The sequence below is a fragment of the Protomyctophum parallelum genome (assembly GCF_964188405.1).
Source record: "Protomyctophum parallelum genome assembly, chromosome: 14".
Classification (NCBI taxonomy): domain Eukaryota; kingdom Metazoa; phylum Chordata; class Actinopteri; order Myctophiformes; family Myctophidae; genus Protomyctophum; species Protomyctophum parallelum.
Genome location: NC_139709.1, coordinates 6,998,670 through 7,022,233, shown reverse-complemented (window position 1 = coordinate 7,022,233; position 23,564 = coordinate 6,998,670). Strand labels below are relative to the sequence as shown.

Sequence of the window (23,564 nt, the reverse complement as noted above, 5' to 3'; positions counted from 1 at the left end):
CGGAGGAGGCTGTCAGACAACTAGAGAGGGCTGTCAACGAGCTGCTTCCGGCCTGGTCTGATTCCTCAGGCGTGGGGGATGAGGGGGGGACCGGTGAGCAACAGCAGGAGGAGCGAGGCGATGAGTCCGAGTATGACTCGGCAAGCGACGAGCTGAGTAGTGGCAACTCAAGAAGCAGCGAGATGGCGTTTAGTGGAGGGGAGCTCACCCTCGCTGCTACAGAGGAAGAAACACCGAGAGCTTCACAACAAGTGAGTGCCAAACAGAAGCGACTCACGTCGCCTCTGGCGAATGATCTTGACAAAAGATACAAAAGGAAATGAATGCCTTTACTTAACTTAATATTATAAATGTCTACACTCTCTATCGTTACTTGTAACGTGAGAGGTATCAAGTCGATGGAAAATAGAAAGATGAAAATGGACATATTACACAATACTACATATGATATTATATGCGCACAAGAGCTGCGGCTAACTGCTCAGGAGGACATTGCAGACGTAACGTTAAAGTGGGAAAAGGGCACTTCAATTATATCTATTGGCACAGATAAGGCTGATGGTATAGGTATATTTTTTAAGAGTAAAGCTGAAATTATAAGAGCAAGAGAAATTATTCCAGGGAGAATCTTATTAGTAGATTGTTTTTATCAAAACTTAAAAATGAGAATTATAAATGTGTATACTCCTCCGGATGCAGCAACGAAAGTACGAATGTTTAAGAAATTATATGAGTTATTAACAGTTGGTTTTTTTACCATACTATGTGGAGATTTTAATGCATACACCGATGATAACGACAGGATTTCGGCTCAACACTTGAATGCCCGGGCTCGCAATAGGGAAGGTATTGCTCTTAAAGCAATGAGCGAATCTTGTGGAGTGAGTGACGTTTTTAGGATGTTGCATCCAACTGAGGTCGGCTATACTCGCTTTGACACTAATGTCAAGACGAGGATAGACCGTATATATGTAAATGATGATATTATCCCTATATACTATAAGACACGTGTCTTGGTCAATTCAGATCACCTAGCAGTAGTAGTTCTCTTGAGGTTTGGCAAGACAGAAAAGAAGGGGTTTTGGAAATTAAACGTGAACTGTTTAAATAATAATGATGTGCTTACAGAGTTAAAAAAAGAAGTGGTTATTGCCAAAAGCTTAAATGTCTTGACTAACTCATATGTTGATTTATGGGAAATCACTAAAGATAGACTAAGATACTACTTTAAATACAAATGTAAAAGATTGAATCAAGAGCTAAACGAAATATACAGTATATTAATGGCTGATTATATAAATCTAAAAACTAAGGCAAATAGAACGGATGAGGATAATGATAAACTAACTGAAATGGAATCTGAATTGGCCAAATTAAATGATGTCTCCCAGGGCCTCCGCCTACAGGCAGGCATGGGTGACACAAATGCGTCCAGCAATGCACTTTGGCTTATTAATATGCATAAAAAGAAACTCCAAAGTAAACATGTCAGTGCGATTTTAAATGAAAATGGTGATATGGTAGAAGATGAGAAGATGAAAAGAGAAACTGTTAGGAAGCTTTGTGAAAAAATGTACCAGAAAACGACGATTGATGAATATAAATTGCATGCTTTCCTTGATTCCGTTGATTTGAGGGAGGTTGGCCGTAACTCTACGGGTGGGGAAATCACCAATCAGGAGGTGAGGGACGCAATTGTCCAGTTGAGTAAGGGTAAATCCCCAGGCCCCGATGGCCTGCCTAATGAGTTTTATCTCTCCTGCACAAATGAATTAGTACATATGCTAACCTCTGTATATAATGATGGGATCAAGGAAGGCAAAATGCATTCATCCTTCTACCATGGTGTTATATCGCTTATATATAAAAAAGGGTCTTCATATAACTTAGATAATTGGAGACATGTTACGTTAATGAATGTTGACTATAAAATACTTGCAAAAATAATAGTTAATCGATTAAATACAGACTTGGAAAAACTTGTTGAAAAAGAACAGACATGTGCTATTAAGGGAAGGTTGATGTGGGATAACTTAGGTATTTTAAGAGATATAACAAGTGGGTATACAAATGAGGGTTTCTTTATTATAAGCTTAGATCAAAAAAAGGCTTTTGATTTTATATCCAGAGAGTATTTGTGGGAGGTATTAAAGGTATATGGTTTTCATCATGATTTTATTAATTTGATCAAATTGCTGTACGCCAAGTCCACAGTGCAAGTTAATGTAAATGGTGTTCTAACAGAGACATTTGAAATTAAGAGGGGTGTAAAACAAGGGTGCCCCCTGTCCGCTGCACTTTATATCTTAGCTATTAATCCGTTATTAAACAAGATCAAGAATGATAAAAGACTCACAGGTATAAAAACTAGTGGTGGAGAGAGGGTCGTTGTTTTGGCCTATGCTGACGATATCACCATCATAATTAAAAACAAGAATGAATTAGACTTTGTACATGAGCACTTGGCACTTTACGAAGAGATCTCGGGTTCCAGGTTAAATCATGATAAAACTGAAGGTGTCTGGTTCGGGAGGGGTGAGGCAAAGCCAAATCTAAATATAAAGGACACGGAAACAATGACAGTCCTCGGGGTAAAGTTTAGTAATAATGGCAGTTATGAACAGAACTGGGATAATAAAAATAAAGAAATAAAGGAGGACTTAGAAAAATGGGAAAACAAATCTTGCTGTTATAGAACAAAGATTATAATTATTAAGACATATGTCTTGGCAAGACTGCTTTTTTTGGCGACTATATTCCCTCCCAAGGACCAGACACTGAAATACATAAATAAAACACTAGTCAATTTCTTATGGGGAACCACTAGGGAAGTTACAAAGAGAAACTTATTATATAAGAGTAGAAATAATGGAGGCCTTGGGGCTGTGGACTTAGGACTTAAACTGAAAATTTCTTTTTGTAAAAATGTAGCAGCTGGCTTTAAAAGGAGGGCTATGTGGATAGGGGAGGCTCTGAGCTGGACCAAAAAGAAGGGTCGGGCAAGAAGCTCCTTTCCGTATTTTAAAGTCATGTATGGTGATTTGATGTCAAACTCTGCACATTTAAATATTGACTGGACTGCTATGACTAGTAAATGTATATATGGTAAGATATGTGATGACTTATATGGTGGCATTTTTCCCTACAAATATCTGGATGAAAATCAAAAGCGGGTGTGTATTAAAAATTCTAGTAGTAAAAATATCTCTGAAAAGAACAGAGACGTCATGTGGCTGGTCTCCGTGAGAAGACTAGCTGTACGAGCAGTTGTAAAATGGAGCTGCTTCGTTAGAACCATTAAATGCCCAATTTTAAATTGTGGTGCAGATGAGACAGTTGAACACCTGCTAGTGGACTGCCAAAGGTCTAGCTTTGTATGGGGGAAAATGCCACAAATTGGTTTTAAACTTAAGATCAACTATAATGCTGCCATGTATGGGGTGTTCGAAGAAAGAATGTCTGCTGTGGAACAAGATTTTTACTGGTATGTAATTTGCACTGTGGTAAACAAACTGTGGAAAACCAGGTGTGCCATGGTAATTCACCAGGAGACCATCTCGGGAGAGGTGGTCTTCAAACAAATCCAAACTGAACTAAAAAGACAAAGAACTCTTGACACACGAAAAAAGAAACTGACACCATGGCACCTACTAACATTGTAAAAAAAAAAAAAAAAAAAAAAATTGTATTGAAATGCATTGATTTATATATTTTTATATTTTTGTAACTTATGTGTATGTGTAATTTTGCATAAACTGTAAACCCTGAATAATTTTCAATAAAGTATATATAAAAAGAAAAAAGAAAAACTGGAGGAAAGGTCAGGCAGAAGGCTAAGACCCGCTCATCCCGTGCCGGGCTCCAGTTCCCCGTGGGTCGTGTCCACAGGTTGCTGCGTAAAGGCAACTATGCCCAGAGAGTCGGTGCCGGCGCCCCGGTCTATCTGGCGGCTGTCCTCGAGTATCTGACCGCTGAGATCCTGGAGTTAGCTGGAAATGCTGCCCGTGACAACAAGAAGAGTCGTATCATCCCCCGTCACCTCCAGCTGGCCGTCCGCAACGACGAGGAGCTCAACAAACTGCTGGGTGGAGTGACCATCGCTCAGGGCGGTGTGCTGCCCAACATCCAGGCTGTTCTGCTGCCCAAGAAGACCGAGAAAGCCGCCAAGAAATAAACCTACTTAACTCGACTGAACTCCCACAAAGGCTCTTTTAAGAGCCACCCACTGTTTCGGCATAAGATTAATTTCCAATATTCTAAATGCACTTTTATATTTATCCAGTCTGTCCACATGTCTGCAATCATAACAGTTAACTTAATTTCTTCAGTTTGAATGGGGGGGGAAAGTGAAATGAACACACTGCTTCGTGGTAGTTAATGCATTTTCCCGCTCTATTCTACATGAGGTCCAATGTACATTTATGCTCAATTCTTTTAGTGTAATTGTTGCATGACATCTGGTAATTAAGCACATTCACACGTTAATGTCAGACTTGTACTTAGTGGAGCAATAAGTTCATACAAATGTTGACACCCACTTTTGTTGCTTGCAAATTAATGCGCAGTATTAGCAGTTATTCAGAACAGCGTCAGAAGACTGACTTGGACTAACTGGTTTAGCCTACAGGCTGTGAAAAGGCCATTTGCGTATAGTATTTGGATGAACTCTTCTTGGAAAAGATGGGTGGTCCTTAAAAGGACCGTTGTGTTTAGAGCAGACAGAAGAGTTTACTTGGAGCTGGTGTACTTGGTCACAGCCTTGGTGCCTTCAGACACGGCGTGCTTGGCCAGCTCACCGGGGAGCAGCAGGCGGACGGCGGTCTGAATCTCCCTGGATGTGATGGTGCGGCGCTTGTTGTAGTTAGCCAGTTTGGAGGCTTCACCGGCGATGCGCTCAAAGATGTCGTTGACGAAGGAGTTCATGATGCCCATGGCCTTGGAAGAGACACCGGTGTCGGGATGGACCTGCTTCAGGACCTTGTATATGTAGATGGCGTAGCTCTCCTTCCTTCCCTTTCTGCGCTTCTTGCCACCCTTCGTGGCGGTCTTGGAGACGGCGCCCTTCTTGGAGCCCTTCTTGGGCGCTGGTTTTGCTACTTCAGGCATCGTGGTTGTATTCAAGAGAATAGTTCAGTTGCAGTGAAGAATGTGTGTGAGGGCGCTCTCGTACCACTATTTATACAGAGCCAATCCAAATGAAGCGTGGGACTCCTAGCATATGATTGGCTGATCCTGCCACAAAGAGTCTTTGTTTTCTGTATATGTTTTCCCGCTTGTGTGCTCTATTGTCCCTGTAACATTGTGAGGGGCTAAATATAATAGCCCCTTTATACATTATTAATATGTATGGTAAATGTATAATTTAAATCCCCTTTTTATCATAATGTGTTTTGACACCCACATTTCCCCATTATAAAGGTATATATATATCTGCATATTAATTTGCCATGCCAAGCTAACTTTACCTAACTATACCGGGAAACACTGTATTCTGAATATTGCAACGTAAGATAATGATAAACTGAGTGGGTCTCATGTCTCAGGTCCCACCTGACAGAAACCGGCCTGCTGAAACCAGGAACCGGATTAAGTACTACATGAATTAACATGTTCTTTATTGGCACCAAATTTCATTCATCCAGACAGAGTACAAGCTTTACCAGAAGTAATATAAACTGTTGTGTTGTTTTGATAGTTGTTTTTATCCCTTCCTGTAATGTTTGTTTTAAAAAGGGATAATTCATGTTTGTTTTTAGTTCAATGTTTGTTTTAAAACATTCAACATTCAATAAAGATAATGTTTTGTTTGTTTTTTATACAGAGCGGTCCTCTTGAATTGTAAGAAACATCCAAATGCATAGTTATTCAATGATGTTTACCAATAAACTTTATTGAGACATTCAGTCAGAGGCTACTGTCTTCTTAACCTCTAGATATTTGGAAGGTTGAACTGAGTTGGCTATGTACTATGTTCGCCTACATCTGTTTCAATGTTTTGCACTGTCAGCTTGTAGATCTGCTATTATGTTTTCTATCCTAACTATTGTATTCGTTACCCCTCCAGGGGCAATTGGTGTCTGTGTGTGTGTGTGTGTGTGTAATGTTTAACAGCACAAAAAGCCCTTCATTAAAGGCCAGAGGATTTTGGTAAGTTTCAACTTTCAATTATTCCAAAGTCGTTGATTGAACAGTAATGCATACACTACTGAATTCAGTATTCTAATGTCATTTCACAAATCCTTGTCATTTTCACAAATGTCCTTTGCTTGGTGTTCTGTGTAAAGCACATTGAATTGCCTTGTTGAAATAAAATTGGCTTTGCCTTTCATAGTAACCCCAACAAGTGATTTGGATTATTACTATCAAATTACTGCTAAACTAATGATATTAATTCCCGTGAATGGGTGTCTGAGATAATTCATAGTAAGTAGCACGCACAGGTCACACACAGTTTTACTGACTTATTATAGCCTTCACACAATGCAACTCCAATGATATACAGTATTTGTATTGTTTTTTAAATAAAGATTGAATATACATTGCATTAGTCTCCCACAATGCAAGGGTTACAAATTGATGAATGAACATGAATGATGTGCACATGTGAGTTGTAGTACAGCAGCTTAGCTCCACTATATCAATGAATCGTTCAGTTTGTGATAAAAGCATGAAATTTGGTACACTTATAGCCAAAGGCATTCTAAAAAGATTTGGATGTGGACCCACCTTGAATTTTCAACATGGCGCCCATAGCAGCCATTTTTCAAAATGGCCACCAGCAACAACCGTTTTCTTATGAGTGATGGATATAATATGATATTCGAGACATATTTGGACATATTTCCATGCATAGTACTTGGTAAATGTTTCTTTTGGATAATATAACATTTTCAATGAAAATTCAAAATGGCCGCCATTTTTCAGACTGGTTAAATATGGATGATCTCTGTCTTGAATGATACAGTATTCTTGATGCAGAATTTGAATTAGGAACTTTGTAATTTCTAAGAAGCGTCCTTCTGTCTCACAATACTCATATTACTACAGTGGCTAACAGCCATATTGTGAGAGAAGATGGCGGCCATTCATTTCAAGATGGCCACCAATATTAGACTGATTTTGCATTTCAGCATATATTTGGCTATACCTTTGTGATGTACTGTACCATACTGTATAATACTGTACGGCACTGTAGGGCATCATACTGTACCATACTGCACCTTACTGTATGGTATCATACGGTACTGTACTGCACTGTACCGTACCGTACCGTACCGTACCGTACCATACCATACCGTACCGTACTGTACCTTACTGTACGGTATCATACTGTACTGTACCTTACTGTATGGTATCATACTGTACCGTACTGTATTGTACTGTACTGTACGGTACTGTACTGCATCATACTGTACCGTACCGTACTGTACTGTACCGTACTGCACAGTACCATACTGTACCGTACTGTACCACACTGTACTGCACTGTACCGTACTGCATCGTACTGTACCATACTTTATGGTATCATACTGTACCATACTCTACTGTACTGTACAGTGCCGTACCGCACGTTACTGTACCGTACTGTACTGTACTGTAACATACTGTAGTGTACTGTACAGTACCATGTGTGTGTGCACGCGCAGGGAAAAGGGGAGGGGTCGGTTAATGTGGAAATTGTAATGTAATTTGCGTCACAGTGAAATGTTGCGCAATAACAGTATGTCATACAAAAGCAATATTTGTACAGTAAATATGACATGGATGCAATGTAGTGCAGATGGTTTTCTGTGGCATGCATCATTTTTTGTGCATAGAGAGATGTGTACTAACGGAGTGATTTGGTAGGAGAAGTCGGACGGATAAACGGGCATATTGCTTTGCATCCCCTATAGTAGTAGGATCTAGGATGAGCATCAAAACTATATATTTAAATACTTTTCATTAGCACATGCTTGAATTTTACATTCCATAGGGCTGGACCACACATGGAACCCATTTGGTTTTGTTTTCTGCATCTTCCTCTGTGACCTGCCACCTTCATGTCATCTCTCACAGCATCCTTAAACCTCGTCTTTGGCCATCCTCTTACCTGGCAGCTACATATTCAGCATCCTTCTCCCAATGTACCCTCATCCCTCCTTTTCACATGTCTAAACCATCTCAAACTCACCTCTCTTGCTTTATCCCCAAATTCAGTAATTTCTGATAATGTCCTTCCTTTTCACTCCTAATGAGAACCATAGCATCCTTAATTCTGCCACCTCCAGCTGTGCCTCCTTTTCATCAGTGCCACCGTTTCCAACCGTACAGCATGGCTGGTCTCACTACCATCGTATACATCTTCCCTCTCACAAATAACTCCTGACACATATGTCCCATATTCTCAATACACTGGCTTCGCTTGCTAGAACATTTCCATCTCTATACTCACCTTAACCTGTTACACTACTGTCTACTGTCTAGTCAATTGGTACAAATAATTTTCTCCCTCCCTCACCATCTCTCTTTGCACTTACTGTACATCTCATATACTTTATATTAGCCCTGACCACATCTTAGCCCACACCACCTGACATCACATCTCTCTCTTCTTACCCTTCATCTAAAGAAAACACAATGGGCATTGCCCATTGACATATATTCAAGTCTGTGTGTGTCTGTACATCTGTAATCCACGTAACTCGAGAACCGTTTGCCCCACCGACTTCAAATTCGACACACACGTTCCACACCCCCACAGGGAGTGCAGTGCCCAGTGTCGGTCGGACCCACGGTTGTCCAGAACCACCACAAAAGGCCTTTTTCATTTGGCGGCCATCTTGAGAAATGGCTGCTATGGGCACCATGTTAAAAATTCAAGATGGGTCCACATCCAAATCTTTGTATAATGCCTTTGGCTATACGTGTACCAAATGTCATGCTTTTATTACAAACTGAACGATCGTTTTGCTTAGCTGCTGCACTATTGGCCAAATTGAAAGTAATACACATTTAACACAACTTTGAACATTTCCCCCAAAATACTAGAAACATGCTCAACCCCCACCTCAACTTTGAAAAGCCAACGCTGATTAGGATTTATACTAAAATGTCTCTTACCAGGACTATGAATAACTGCTAGTTTTGCAGCACAGGTTGGAGCTGAATTATTCATGCATATTAACAGTCACTATATACATATTTTGCAAATGTATTGCATACACTATAAATTGAGTATGTACCAAGTTAGATAGTGCAACAATGGCAGACTTTTGGTCAGCACACATTACCAAACGCAACCATTTCATTAGTTTCTGGCTCATTGTAAAGTCAGTTTTTTAAGTGCATAAGTAGTCAATATCAAAGGATAATAGCTCTTTAAATTACACATGTGGTGGCTCTTAAAAGAGCCGTTTTGGGGATGGGACAGTGACAGATGAGTTTAAGCACGTTCTCCGCGGATACGACGGGCCAGCTGGATGTCTTTGGGCATGATGGTCACCCTCTTGGCGTGGATGGCGCAAAGGTTGGTGTCTTCAAACAGACCGACCAGATAAGCCTCTGCGGACTCCTGGAGAGCCATGACGGCGGAGCTCTGGAAGCGCAGGTCGGTCTTGAAGTCCTGGGCGATCTCCCTCACCAGGCGCTGGAAGGGCAGCTTGCGGATCAGCAGCTCGGTGGATTTCTGGTAACGACGGATCTCCCTCAGAGCCACTGTACCGGGACGGTAACGGTGAGGCTTCTTCACTCCGCCGGTCGCCGGCGCGCTCTTACGGGCTGCCTTGGTGGCGAGCTGCTTCCTGGGCGCTTTGCCGCCGGTGGATTTACGCGCTGTCTGCTTGGTTCTTGCCATTGCTTATTCTGTCAAAGCTGCGAGTAGTAGAATATTTTCTAAAGGGCAAACTGCTGCCTTTTATTAGCGCCTCGGAGACGCCGTCGTCCTCTGATTGGTCAGTGATCAGGAACCGCCTCGTTTGGGGAGGTACTATAGGCATCACTGGTACCGATTGGAGGGGGGCTCTATACAAACGTCAACTGGACTGGGGCTGCTGTAATAATAAAAAATATGAAATAATAAATAAACATTTCTACTTGTTGTGACAAAATAACACATGACACATGTGTAAAAAATAAGTGGACGTTTCTTGTCTTAATGTATAATTAACACATTATATGTTATATGTTATCACAACATGTTAATGTTGTCAAACTTTGGACACATGTGATTGTACCACACAAAAGTGTTGATTGTGGACTAGAACTGTCTGTGTTAAAGCCAGGCACTGTAATCCATGCAATGTGACACAATGTAGGGTAATATAAAGGATCATTATGACTACATACAACGGTGTATGATGACTCATCATCACTGACAAACTTGATGTGGCCAACTACTTGAATCTTCTTTACAAAACTGGTACTAGATCCTAAACTTAATTGGACTAAACAAATTGACAATATAAAATGGGAAGAAGTATTGCCGTAACCAGGAAATGTTCTAGCTACATAACACTAGGAAAGCAGTAATTCAAGCTCCAGTGTTATCACATCTTGAGTATTGCCCAGTCATCTGGTCATCGGCTACAAAAACAGACATACATAAATTACAAAAAGCTCAAAACAAAGCTGCCAGATTAGGTCTCCAGTGTTCCAACAGGACACACATTGCAGAAATGCACAGAAATCTATCATGGCTTACTGTTGAGAATAGATTACATTCACATATTCGTACGTTTTTCAGAAATGTATTAATGGACAAAAAACCACAGTATTTCTTTGAACAGTTAACACAGAGACGAACATAACCATATGACTAGACAAGCCAGTTCGGGTGTTTTGGTGGCACCTAAACCAAGAACAAATATTCTTAAATCTTCTATTATCTATAGAGCAGTAATAGGTTGGAATGCACTACCAAAGTGTATAACCAATACAAATACAAAATTCATCTTTAAAATCAAGTTAAAAGAACACCTTATGTAAATCATACTGCAGTAACCCTGGGAAAATAATAATTAAAATGTATAATGTGTTGAAAGTGATTTTTTGCTATGTTGTTATTTCTCATGTTTTTTTATTTTCTTATTTTATATTTTATTTTACTATGTTTTATTTTGAGTTTGTGTTTGTAAACAATTGTAAGTATTGCCTTTGTTAAATGTTTGTCTGTGTCGGACCCCAGAAAGACTAGCTTTTGTCAAGGCAAAAGCTAATGGGGATCCTTATAAACAATAAACAAACATAGCAACAACGCTGGTTAACAAACTGCCCTCCCACTCTGGGCTCTTCGGTGTAGAGCACATTAAAACCTTCTACAGAAACCTAGGTGTAAAGACGTTTAAACTAGTTATGGTAACAACTGAAAAGGTACTTAAAGGTATATTCAGTGATTTCACTCAAAAAACCTTAGGTTTCGTTTTTGGCTGTGGAACCCAGCCTTTCGTCCAATCAGGATAGAGAGTCAAAGACGAAACATAAGGTTTTTTGACCCCCAGGGGTTAACTGGGGACAGGGAGGAACTCCTTATATGGTCAGCACACTCTATAGTAGGGAGGATTATCACAACAAAACAAAAAAATAAGTGATATTTGAATTAAGTGAAATCACTGAATATACCTTTAAAATAAAAAAGAAGAAATTGAGTGCCCTCCAACCCCACAAGGGCAAAAGGCCAAGACAATATTCCCTCCAAATTTCTCAGAGCCTCGGCCATCTCTATAGCTCCAATCATCACCCACATAGTAAACCTCTCCATCAAACAGGGATATTTTTGTTTTGCAACTTATGTGTATATATGTAACTTGTCAATGTCATTTTTGCATAAACATTTTTAACCTGGACAATTTTCAATAAAGTATATAAAAAGTGAGCTCGCAACCGTGGGATGCGAGGAGTCGAGACGCTGTCGTCGACTGTTCTATTGTGCCTCTGTATTAAATTGACTAACGGCCTGAATTCACACCAACTTGACTGTCTACAGTCTACATCCCCGATTAAGTTCGTTATATGGCAGAGAGCCACTCACCCATAGCTGTGTTAATGTGCGTCAATGAGTTAAAAATTACTCTCATATTGAAACAGTGGGTGGCTCTTAAAAGAGCCTTTGTGGTTTGTTCAGTCGAAATGAAGCAGGTTTATTTCTTGGCGGCTTTCTCGGTCTTCTTGGGCAGCAGAACAGCCTGGATGTTGGGCAGCACACCGCCCTGAGCGATGGTCACTCCACCCAGCAGTTTGTTGAGCTCCTCGTCGTTGCGGACGGCCAGCTGGAGGTGACGGGGGATGATACGACTCTTCTTGTTGTCGCGGGCAGCGTTTCCAGCCAACTCCAGGATCTCAGCGGTCAGATACTCGAGGACAGCCGCCAGATAGACCGGGGCGCCGGCACCGACTCTCTGGGCATAGTTGCCTTTACGCAGCAGCCTGTGGACACGACCCACGGGGAACTGGAGCCCGGCACGGGATGAGCGGGTCTTAGCCTTCTGCCTGACCTTTCCTCCAGTTTTTCCTCGTCCACTCATTTTGTATTAGGTTAGGTTTATTACTAGAATAATAAGCACTCGAAGAAATACGCTGGAGTAGAGGCGTGCGAGACCTTTTATATATTCAGTTTAGTAAAGTATTGCGTGGGGTTGTGCGCCCCACCAATCATAGAGACGGATGAGAGCGCGGGCTGAGTGTGTAAGAGTTTCCCACCAATCACTTCTAGTGGTGTGAACGGTTCCTCCCAGTGTAAACTCTGACTCCTCCCAAAGAGGGAGGTTCCTGACACACATCTTCAACAACACACAAAAGTGTGTTTGCTGCACTGCTGCCTCTCAGAGCAAGTGAGATCAAATCAGACTGTAGAAAATAGGGATAAAATGCAGTAGTTTGCTCTCTTTTTGCTACAACTTAGAAAATAAACTCCTTTACAGAGAGATAAAATGGCAAGAGCCAAGCAGACTGCACCTAAACAAGGTGAAGTAGTTCACTGCCTAAACTCACTATCATATGCTTGTAAGTATTAAGCATTATATGCCATTGTATGTGCATAGTGTAAAGACCCTGCGGCCGTAACGTTTTAGCCTACATGTAGTGCCACATTGCATTGATTTCAGTGCCTGGCTATAATATGAAATATTCAAGGCCCATTTAGATTTCCACACTTTAGAATAATTTGTACAAGCCTTTCTAGGGTATTAGTATGCAGCCAGACAGCAATATTATTAGACTGGCTTTAAATGGTGTTAAAGGGACATGTAATTTCAAATGAAATAAACATAATGCATATTTGTCGTTTGGAATGCCACAAAACAGGCATTGTGTTATTACTAAAAATAATAAAACTATTCTGAACATGGGATGGAAAATGTATCAAACATCCGCTCTGAAAGTAACTCTAGTTTTTTTTTAGGATTTTCATGCCAGGCAAACAATTTAACTCTTCGGTTTCAAATGGATTCATTGACATTGAGGATTTGACTGCATGTGTACACATAGGTTAGACAAGATGTAAACTAATTTAAAATATTACACCATTCCACACATACAGCTCCCCAGCTCCACCCTGTGGGGGAGGGGAGGCATGGTCCCATTGTGTTGAACTCAACAAGATGCTTCACAACGTCTTTAATCAAGTGATTTCAGTTGTTAAAATGTTTTACAAATATAGTACATTTGAGACTTTGAGCCTTTTGGCCTACACTTTCTACAGGGCTATAACTGACAACATGTTTCTGAACTGACGACAGATGGCTTTCACTGTGATAAATGAGAACTCACATTTATTTCTGGAGTTTTATTTGTATTGATTTTAAACAGAAAAAAATGCACATGTTGGCATCATTACAATAATAACACCCAGATACTAGGAAGTTGGAACAGATGTTACATAAAATAGATTTCCTCCATATTGTTCTGTTCACATACCTATAGATTAGTGCAGTAATGTACAGTCTAATCATCACATCATTGAGTCACATCAACATAATAGTCAACATAATAGTTAACAGAATTTAAGTAGATAGAATAATTTAGGCTCTATTTTCGTCTATGTCACTAATCCTTTTATCCCTAAACTTATTTGCCTTTTTTACTATTTTGAAAAACATTTTTGAATAGTTAAAACAGCCAATCTACAAGCTCCCAATCTGTCGATTTAGATCGGCTAGTTGAACTATTAAAAAACGTTTTTTAAAATAGTAAAAATAAATAAAATAAGACTAGGACAAGGAGTATCATTGGCTCATCACCAGCATTAACCCATCCGTTAATTTCCCAGATGGCACTATACTGTCTTTTTTTTTTTTTTCAAATGAATAAAGACCAGATTCTTCCCTCTGAAATAATGTCACAGTCTGCTGATTAATCTATATAGTATTAAGTACATATGCCAGGAATTTGCCTTGCCACAGATTTACAACAAAATATCCTGAGTATCACATTTTGTCAAAACATTGTTGATAGATAATTTGTTTATATTTTATGGGTGAATGGTCCTTTTGACCTTTTTGACCCTTTTAATCTGGTTGCCATGTGTAGATTTAGTAACATTCTCTCTCCCCTAGCCTGCGGGAGATAAAGAATTGTTTTGATTTGACTGCTTCCCTCTGTGAAACAACATGTTTTTCGACCTTCGCCGCGGCAGACACTTCTCCAGTGTCTCCAACACTGTCCTCCCAACTTAAGGTGCCGCTGTAAGTCACTGTTTGATAACCTCTGAACTTTTATGGTTCACTTCCCATTCGTCATACTTCCTGGGAATTCCCAAGAAGTGTGAGTGGCCACGTCAACTAAGGAGACCTCCCCGCAATAGGGGTCGCCAATATTACAATTTTATTAGCCTATGAACCCAAAATGAATTGCTTCCTATGTCATTCTTGTTTTGTTTTGCCAGCCCTATATAATGTATTCCCGGATATTGTCCGGGGGAGACATTTTCACGATGCTGTTCTGTAAAGTCCGTTCTGCTCCCCAGAACATATAATGGCGAATATACATTGATCTTTTGAAAAAGGATGCGCTGAGTGTGTGTGCTGACTCGTCATTGTGTCATGTCTTGGTATTTTTCCTGCTGTAAGTAATTCTACTCTTTTCCTTCTTAAGTATTGTATTGCAGCTCTTACCCTAAAGTGATTTTCTGTAAAAGGTTCATTTATATAGTATTATAGTTTATCAGTTGAACCTTATAACATTGAATATAAAGTTTAAATATGCTCCTCGTCTAAAAAGGTTTACAACCCTTTAATCCATTACAATCTATATATAGTTTAATTTGGACTTGAGTACTTTTACTTGAGTACATTAAATATGCCTCTCCTGCTACGGGAGTATCAACGATTTATTAGCCTGGAATTCAAAGGTTATCTGGGCGAATATGCACAGCCACTTTTAACCCGTAGCTACCAAATGTTAGCATAGGAGGCTGCCTCCCTCAACAATTACCCTATGGCTATTAGACTTTAGCATGTCAATTTTGAGGGTCTACCCTCAAAATAAATTTATGTAACAATTGTATCTTGTTGACCTCTTGGTAAAGGTCTCTTAAGCCTCTCCAGAACAAGTGATATTCTGGATCCCTTCAAGGCGAGACAAGGCATGTGCACATTGCAACAATGCAATTAAATGTGCTCTAAAAGATTAAGAAAGAAATACAATAAAATAAAATAAGCAAATGAAACACAATGTAAAAGTACTTTTGAATTCAGTAAGAATTGTATAATAATGTTATATGATCGCTGTGCCCCAGTTGCAAGTATTATGTGTTTATGTATTGCATTTTGAAGAGAGCTTTTTATTTTTTTACTGCTCGGGTCTCTCTTGGAAAATGTATAGTTTTCATCTCAATGTGCCGACCTGATTAACTAAAGGTATTAATGCAGTGACATACTCTTACCAAGCACCTAATTATATATTGAAAACAAAATATGTATTCATTATAGCTCCTACTAACTGATGTGATAAACTAATTAATGAATGTGCTAATCACCAAGCGTGTCCTGTTGTTCATGTTGTTACAATCATGAACAACAAGCTTTATTTCAGTATTTAGTATTCAGATTGTCAAGCTAGCTAAGTTTGTATTCCCCACTGCCATAATTTTCACTCTGCATTAGTAGACAGTGCCGTGAGTGCCTTCATCAGAACATTGTTGGCATCAGTTGCCAGGTCATCCAGACATTTATTCAACATATAGTATGTGCTGCTAAAGGACATTGTAGCTGCTATAGCGGAACCAAATAAAGGGATCAGGCTGAATAGATACTCAGCAGTACTTTCCGCAGCCGCAGATGTTGAACAGGCAGCAAGAAGTTGTAAAACCGCTTTGGGACCAAATTCACTAAACTTAAACTGTGGTGCAAATTTCATTTCAGCCTTCAACTCCTCCACTGGCACACCTGATCTGTCTGCAAGTTTCTGCAGGCTCTCATCATCAAGGTTGAAAGCCTTATAATAGCTCTTAATCTCTGTCACCAAAATGCCCAAATCCACAGCGATTGAGAGGCCTGGGACTGGCAGTGCAGCCCCAAGACCAGACACAACTGCTACCTTCCAGATGCGTGTGTGTAGGGCTTCCTTCTTCTTCTGGAGGATCTCCATGGTGATGGTGGGCACAGCGAGGAGCAGCGCATGTTTCTTCTGGTTAGGGAGATCCTCTTCTATGTGGCGAAAAAGCCGGTCGAAGTCGTAGAGACCAAGGTCATGGCAGGAGATCAGGAATACATTGGCTACTTTGGTTTGTCCAAGCCCTACAATAAATGAAACATTAGACAAAAAATATAAATATTTTAGACAGTAAACAAAGTAAACACACTTATTCACATTCTAATCAGACTCTAAAACTTGCATTATTGTATTTGTTAAAATTGTTTTATTTATTAGTGCTGGAGGTAGGACCAAACACAACCTCATTCCTCATGCCTCCCATACATGAAATGGATTCTTAAATACAACTATTTTACTGCATAAATTGTGAAATTGATATATACATTTATACACCCCAAATTAAAAATAAGGCCTGTCCGTCTGGGGATTAATTAAACTCATGTAGATTCACAATGGAAGCTCTGAGAGGTTTACAACTTGGCATACATGAAGCCAGGTCTGCCAGGAGTCAGGACATCCCTCTACATTCTAGGAAAATAATAATGTCAATATCTGAATGTATAGTAATTTGAACACATTACAATAGGCGGAAATGTAAGTCTATGAAGAATGTATTTTTTACTTTGTAGTGACTCTGCCATGGATTGTCATAACACATATCACACATATAAGGGCTTGTAGGAAAGGTGTGGTTCTGCTGAATCCAGCAATACCAATTGAAGTCAACATAAAACTAATCTGTTTGATACTGTAGATATTTCACCACTTTTGTAGTAAAGTATTTTTAATCAATCAATGTAATGTATGGGAGGCCTTAGAGATGAGGAAAAACTATGTTTTAACTTTTTGACTGTTCGTCACAGACTATAATTATGGTATCTGGTGCAGCTGCAGCTGACGATTTTAAATACTATAAGCATACTTAGTGTAATCTAACAGAACTTAAAACAGCCAAACCTTTGATGCAGTCTTGTCGGATGGATTCCAGTACACTTCTCTCATTGAATCCACGTTTCCTTTTCTCGGCCCTAATGTCGGTGTCAATCTGATTGCGTATGAAGTAGAAGTTCTTTTTCATTTTCTGAATCTCACGGACGAGCTCAACATTACATTCTCTGAAGCGTTGCGATGCGACAATGATGAAAAAGTCATATCGTTGAAATTGAACATCAACAAGGTATCGGTTTGCTTTGAATGTAGATGTACCAATGCCAGGGAGGTCCCACAATGTGACATTTGGGTAGTCTGGGTGGGGGTATGCTTTTGGCTCCTTGGTGGTCTCCACAACGCCAGTCTGGGCAGAGCCTGGGTCATCATCCCTCAAACGTCGGAAGGCGTTGATGAATGATGACTTTCCAGAGCCTGACTCCCCTGTGACGGCGATGTTCAGCTGAACTTGGTTTACCTTTGTTAAAAACTCCTGAATCTTTGCCACTGCTGAGGCCGAGTCCTGATTCTCCAAGGCGTCTTTCATGGCTTTTACTTCATCCACATTAAATTTAGCCATAATAATTGTGTGTAAAAAAATAAATAAAGAAAAAAATAAAAGTTGAATAAAGTTGAAAAATATAATAACAGATGGAAGACAATTGATTCCTTTTTCCCTTGTGGAGGACCAGGAGTAACCAGACTGGAGACGGAAGAAAAGTTATTCTGTGAAATCTAGGCTTTAGGTCTATGGAGTTGCAACAGTCTCAGATTCTCCTTACATACTCGAGGGGCAGTCCTTCATGGTTCCACCCAGTGGAGTAAAGTACATCTCCTTACATACTCGAGGGGCAGTCCTTCATGGTTCCACCCAGTGGAGTAAAGTACATTTACTTATAAGTGTTGTAGCCTACTGAATTACAATCTTGAGGTATTTGCACTTTACTTGAGTATTTCCATTTTCCAATACCCCACTACATTTATTTGATACAGTTTGGTTACTATAGTTACTTTGATTATTATTATTACAAAACACAGCCCGATATACATTTCGGCCGATCTACAAGCTCACAATGTGATGCATTGTGAGCTTGTAGATCTGCTATTTAATTTCAAAAGCTTTGTATACATGGAAAACTTGAAATGGGACATTCTGCATAGTGAGTATGTTCTACTTTTGGTACATTAAGTACACATTTTGAGGCCAAAACCTTTGTACTTTTACTCAAGTACATTTTTTTATTCCTTTTTCTTGTAACGGAGTAAGTTCTACATTATAGTGATACATTAAATTATAAGTAAAACAATTGAGTACTTTTTTCTAACACTTGCAGGTGGATTCCTTCATGACCAATCAAATGATAGCTTTTCATTGTGAAGTGCTCAGTGCAACAATTCAGGTGATTTCAGTTTCAGTTTGACGAGATCAAACTGTCCTTGTGTGGAAAGGGCAGAGTCAACATTGTACTATTCTGCTTATCTCTAGCAGGATGCCCACACCCTCACTGCAGTGGTTGGTTCCCAAACTTCTACATGCCAAGGACCCCCAAATTGACACTAATTATCCCCCATAATTACTGCTCTAGCAGTAATAATAATAAACTTTATTTATCATGACATGAAATGCAGCTCAAAGTGCTTACAGAGCAATGGAGGGGGAAACATTAAAATAATAGCAGTGAGGACATGAATAACAAGGATTTAAAAGCTGTGCTTTAAAAATGTCTCCAGAGGCTGCCTGTCGAAGGTACAGTGGGAGTTTGTTCCACGCAGTCGGCCCCTAGCAGCAAAAAGCTGCTTCACCGTGTTGTTTAGTTGCCATTTTTTTAGGCACAGCGAGCAGGCCAGCAGTGGAAGACCCGAGGGGCGGTTTGAGACATATAGGCAGGAAGGTGCGAGTCCATTGATTCTCAACCCGTTTAATTTCAAGGACCCCCAGTTTGACTCTACGGACCCCCATTTAATGGCATTTCTATCTCCCCAATTTATATTGTAAAACCAATGTTAATTTAACTGTGAGAGTGTACAAATGGAATAGGTCCGATGGCCTTGAATGAAGGTAGGCTAGTAATTTAATAAGCTTTCTTAACTGTCAGGTCCACTGTCACCATGGGTTGCTCAGTGGCCTCATGACAGGCAATGCCCTTAGGCTGGCCTTAAAACGTATGTTTGCTCTCCCTGAACACGTTGATTAATGATGCAGAGTGAAGTGTGTCTAGGAGTGTATACTGTACATAGACCGATTCAGAAACGGGTCTCATGGCAACGCATTTCCTAGGCGGAGACAACATATCTGCGGTGTAAACAGTCGACTCTTCTACTACATTTAATGGGAAAGTGACTAATGTTAGTCTGCTCAAACGTTACTCTTTTACCTGCATTTTACTAACACTAACTTTACAAAGATGCCCAGAACATCGGGATGAACCTGTGTGGGGTTATGGCTGCGCCAACAGTAGTGGCCACATTCAAATTTGGAGAGAAACGGAATGTCAAACTAGATAAAGTGCCCCTCGGGGCACAGGTCTCCTCTCCACCAGGGCAGGTCAGGTTGTGGCCTCCTGGTGGCGCTTTAATAGGCCAATGTGAAAAGGGTGCCATTTCTGCTTAAGCCTTTGATGACAATTGGATGATTTGAGGCATTCTTTTCCTAAAATAGGTTTTGCAAAAATGCACCTGTTGGTGGCGCTATAACAGGCCAATGTGAAAAGGGTGGGATATATTCCTCAGCCTAGTTGGAAAGTCTGTGAAAGATTTCACGTAAATTGCACAATGCGTTCATGATTTGAGGCTTTTTGTTCAATATGGGAAACCAATCCTGCAAAATTTGCGGTATTTTTGCTCAGAATCTGGAGGAGTAATATCAAAATAATTGTTTCATAAAAAGTCGGCCTCCTGGTAGCGCTATAACAGGCAGTTCTGGAAATTTTGTGGAAGAGTTTCATCGTTGGCATCCAGGGAGCGTGTGTGCAAAATTTGGCATCGACCGGGTTTTTCAAGGATGCTATATTATACAGATTGGCTACAAATGTAAACTACTTGTGTTCATCAAAAAATAGGAATTTAAAAAATTCCAAAAAGGTAGCACATCCACTGAAAACCATTGCTGATGCGCAACCACTTTTTCTCATTTACTTTACTGTTCATATTTGGAAGCCTCTGTAATGTCCATAAATCAGCCGTGAGGGCCTGATGCAGATTGCAGGCATGCCCAAGCCGAGAGCTATACATAAGGCATCGGGAAAATTCTGTTCAGTGTCTGCAATAATTGACAATCGCCATATACAGTATGGAGAAGTATGCTTTCTGTACCCGTGATCTGTATCCTGCAGCACTTGTCGAGTTCCAAGCACGTGTGTGTGTGTGTGTGTGGACTTCCTTTGCAGAGGATCAGGCCATTTTCAAGAAACGCCCACGTGTGTGTGTGTGTGTGTGTGTGTGTGTGTGTGAGGGGAGGGGGGCATTTCTTGTAAACGGCCTGATCTGCTGTAAAGCGCATTCACGCAGCCAGGGGCGTGCACACAATAACTCAGGCAAGCAGCCAGGGCAGGCAAGCAGCCACAGCTGCTCCCTTCCCTCAAAACAAACAAATCACTGGCTTCCTTTAAAACCGGTCTGAAAAATCACCTATCAATGTCAGCGGGTCAAAAGGAGAGAAGATGACTGCCCAACCTCCCTAAACCCCCCAACCTTCCTAACCCCCCCCCCCCCCCCCCCCCCCCCTCCGAGTGATTTATTTGTATTTCGATTTTTTGGTACTTACACCTGTAAATAGTTATGTTTTTGAGGTATCTCGATTACTGTCATTGTGTTGTGAATGAATGCATGGGACCCGAATGGAAACAAGACCGCAAGGTCTTTTTTCGGTGCTATCCTTTTGGATAAATGTGCTTTGACTGTACCATGTACTGTTTAGCATTTGTTATTGTCTAATAAAATAATCAATCAATCAAAAGCCAGGGAGCCAGTCACCCAAAATTGGACAGGACCTGTGATGTCATGCGGTACTTTTTATGTGCGTTTGCCCCTCCTATATACTGTCAGGAATGCATTACGGGTGGACCCAAAAGCAGGCAACAGGATGCAAAGCAGACTATCTACAAAGTGTTTATTTCAATAATCCAAGATAGGGCAAAACAAAGGCACAGCAAAACATATACACTCACTTGACAGAGGTCTATATGGACCAACAAGGACACACCGAAAACAAAGGGGTAACAGGACACAGGTGAACTCAAAATACAATCAAACACAGGATAGGCTATGGGACTAAAAGGACACAGGTGGAAACACTGACAAATAACAAGGTAGGATAGACAAGGTAACTAACAGTAACTAGGAAGACAGGAAACACTAGGAAGAATACAAAATAAGATACACAAAACTAAGGCAACAAACAGAGTAACAGAAAACCAAAACCAACGAGAAACAGTCAGGAATACATGAGCAAATAGCCTACATATAAATGACAGAAATACATATTATAGTCCAAAAACGAAATAAGGACAGTCAAAGTTCACGGTCCGAGGAGCGGACCGTGACATATACAGGTTTAATGCAATTTAGAACTACTTCGTTGGAAGTAAGTAGGCTACTAAGAGTAAAAGTATTCATATTGCAGAATGTCCCATTTCACAAGTTCAAAATATGTTTAAAAAAAACGCCATTGACAATGAAGGGAAAACTTACGTAATTTTTTGTTTTACTCATTACGTCATATTGTCTTTGTATTGTTAATGGAATTAATGTTTGCGTTTCCGTTTCCATTACATCACCTAATCAACGTGACCATGAGTTAGACTTTAATATATTAGCGCCCCTCACTTCACACGGCGTGATTTCTATCTATTCACTTGGTCATTAAGGTCCACAGAATGAGAGGCCTGCTCTGCCGGAAACATCACGAAAACAAGTTATGGCCATTTTTGTATACCACACCATAGACAACCATTATAATACCACACAATAGACATAAAGGGAAAATCTCTTAAATGTCATCATGCTTTAATTATCCCAACCCCCCTCTCTTCTTCCCTGTCTTTGTTTTATTTCTTGGAAGAATGCACAAAATCAAATTTCACCCACTTTTTCACCTGTAATAAAAAAAAAAAGATGTGACAACAAAGGTGATTCAGATTCTGAACAGCTAACAGGCACAATGAAGCACTCAGAGTCAAACTACAGTTGTAATATGCCAGTAGCAGCAGCACTGTGTCCTGTAGCACTCTCAATATGGCAATGATTAACCACACTGACTATAAACGAAAGTGAAAACGCCCAAGGCTGCAAAGGTTAGTAATGACCTGAGACATGATGTTCTCTTTTGTCTGACCCTTCCTCACCCAGGAGGAGTCACCACAGCTCCTTATCTGACCCTTCCTCACCCAGGAGTCACCACAGCTCCTTATCTGACCCTTCCTCACGTCCCAGGAGTCACCACAGCTCCTTATCTGACCCTTCCTCACGTCCCAGGGGTCACCACAGCTCCTTATCTGACCCTGGATGTCAGGACGATATTAACGCAGACAAAATAAATAAAAAAGCCCCCAAATGTTCATCAGCAACGTGTTAATGAAAGACAGATGATGACATCTGTTTCAGAGGTGTCCTCAATGACAGCATCTCTGTGTGACAACCACACCTACAGTACAGCAGGTGTCTGGCGCCCTCTAGCGGCCGCACGGCTGCAGTGCAGTCAGTATAGCCTAGTAGTATTATAATTGAATAGGCCCAGTCAGTCTAAGATTTGACCCAAAACAGATTGCAAGAGAAATACATCGTTCAAGGGTTTTTTCCCCCCCTTAGGGTCATCCTAATAGCATATTAAAAATGGATTATTATATAAACTAGACCTGATATTGTAATAAAAGTGGGTTTCCTATGTTTGCTATAAATTGTAGCTATGTCAGAACCTGGACGGACCACAGACAAGGGATTTAAATATATAACAAACAGAGCCATCTTTATTGATCAGTGGATTATAGAAAAATAAAATAATGAGGCAAAAGGTGATAAACAGGACATTTCATATATATGCAAAGCACTTAATGATAAAACCACTCTATAAAATA

General features: G+C 40.2%; 4 protein-coding genes across 4 annotated transcripts; all 4 read right to left on the bottom strand.

The window, feature by feature from the left end:
• Positions 1-4,728: 4,728 nt before the first annotated feature.
• On the bottom strand, positions 4,729-5,106 carry LOC310871511 (histone H2B 1/2-like; the record flags this gene model as incomplete). The annotated part of the gene is made up of 1 exon (XM_083783073.1): positions 4,729-5,106. One exon carries the CDS (start codon positions 5,104-5,106, stop codon positions 4,729-4,731), a length of 378 nt encoding a protein of 125 aa, XP_083639199.1.
• Positions 5,107-9,424: 4,318 nt separating this feature from the next.
• LOC310870718 (histone H3.2) lies at positions 9,425-9,835 on the bottom strand (the record flags this gene model as incomplete). Its single annotated transcript, XM_083781997.1, has 1 exon — positions 9,425-9,835. One exon carries the CDS (start codon positions 9,833-9,835, stop codon positions 9,425-9,427), a length of 411 nt encoding a protein of 136 aa, XP_083638123.1.
• Positions 9,836-12,116: 2,281 nt separating this feature from the next.
• On the bottom strand, positions 12,117-12,500 carry LOC310870216 (histone H2A-like; the record flags this gene model as incomplete). The annotated part of the gene is made up of 1 exon (XM_083781307.1): positions 12,117-12,500. One exon carries the CDS (start codon positions 12,498-12,500, stop codon positions 12,117-12,119), a length of 384 nt encoding a protein of 127 aa, XP_083637433.1.
• A 3,412-nt stretch (positions 12,501-15,912) lies between these two features.
• On the bottom strand, positions 15,913-18,087 carry LOC310870082 (interferon-inducible GTPase 5-like). The gene is made up of 2 exons (XM_083781115.1): positions 17,524-18,087; positions 15,913-16,709 (listed from the first exon to the last, which is right to left on the bottom strand). Exons 1-2 carry the CDS (start codon positions 18,071-18,073, stop codon positions 16,063-16,065), a joined length of 1,197 nt encoding a protein of 398 aa, XP_083637241.1. The 5' UTR covers positions 18,074-18,087; the 3' UTR covers positions 15,913-16,062.
• Positions 18,088-23,564: the final 5,477 nt, after the last annotated feature.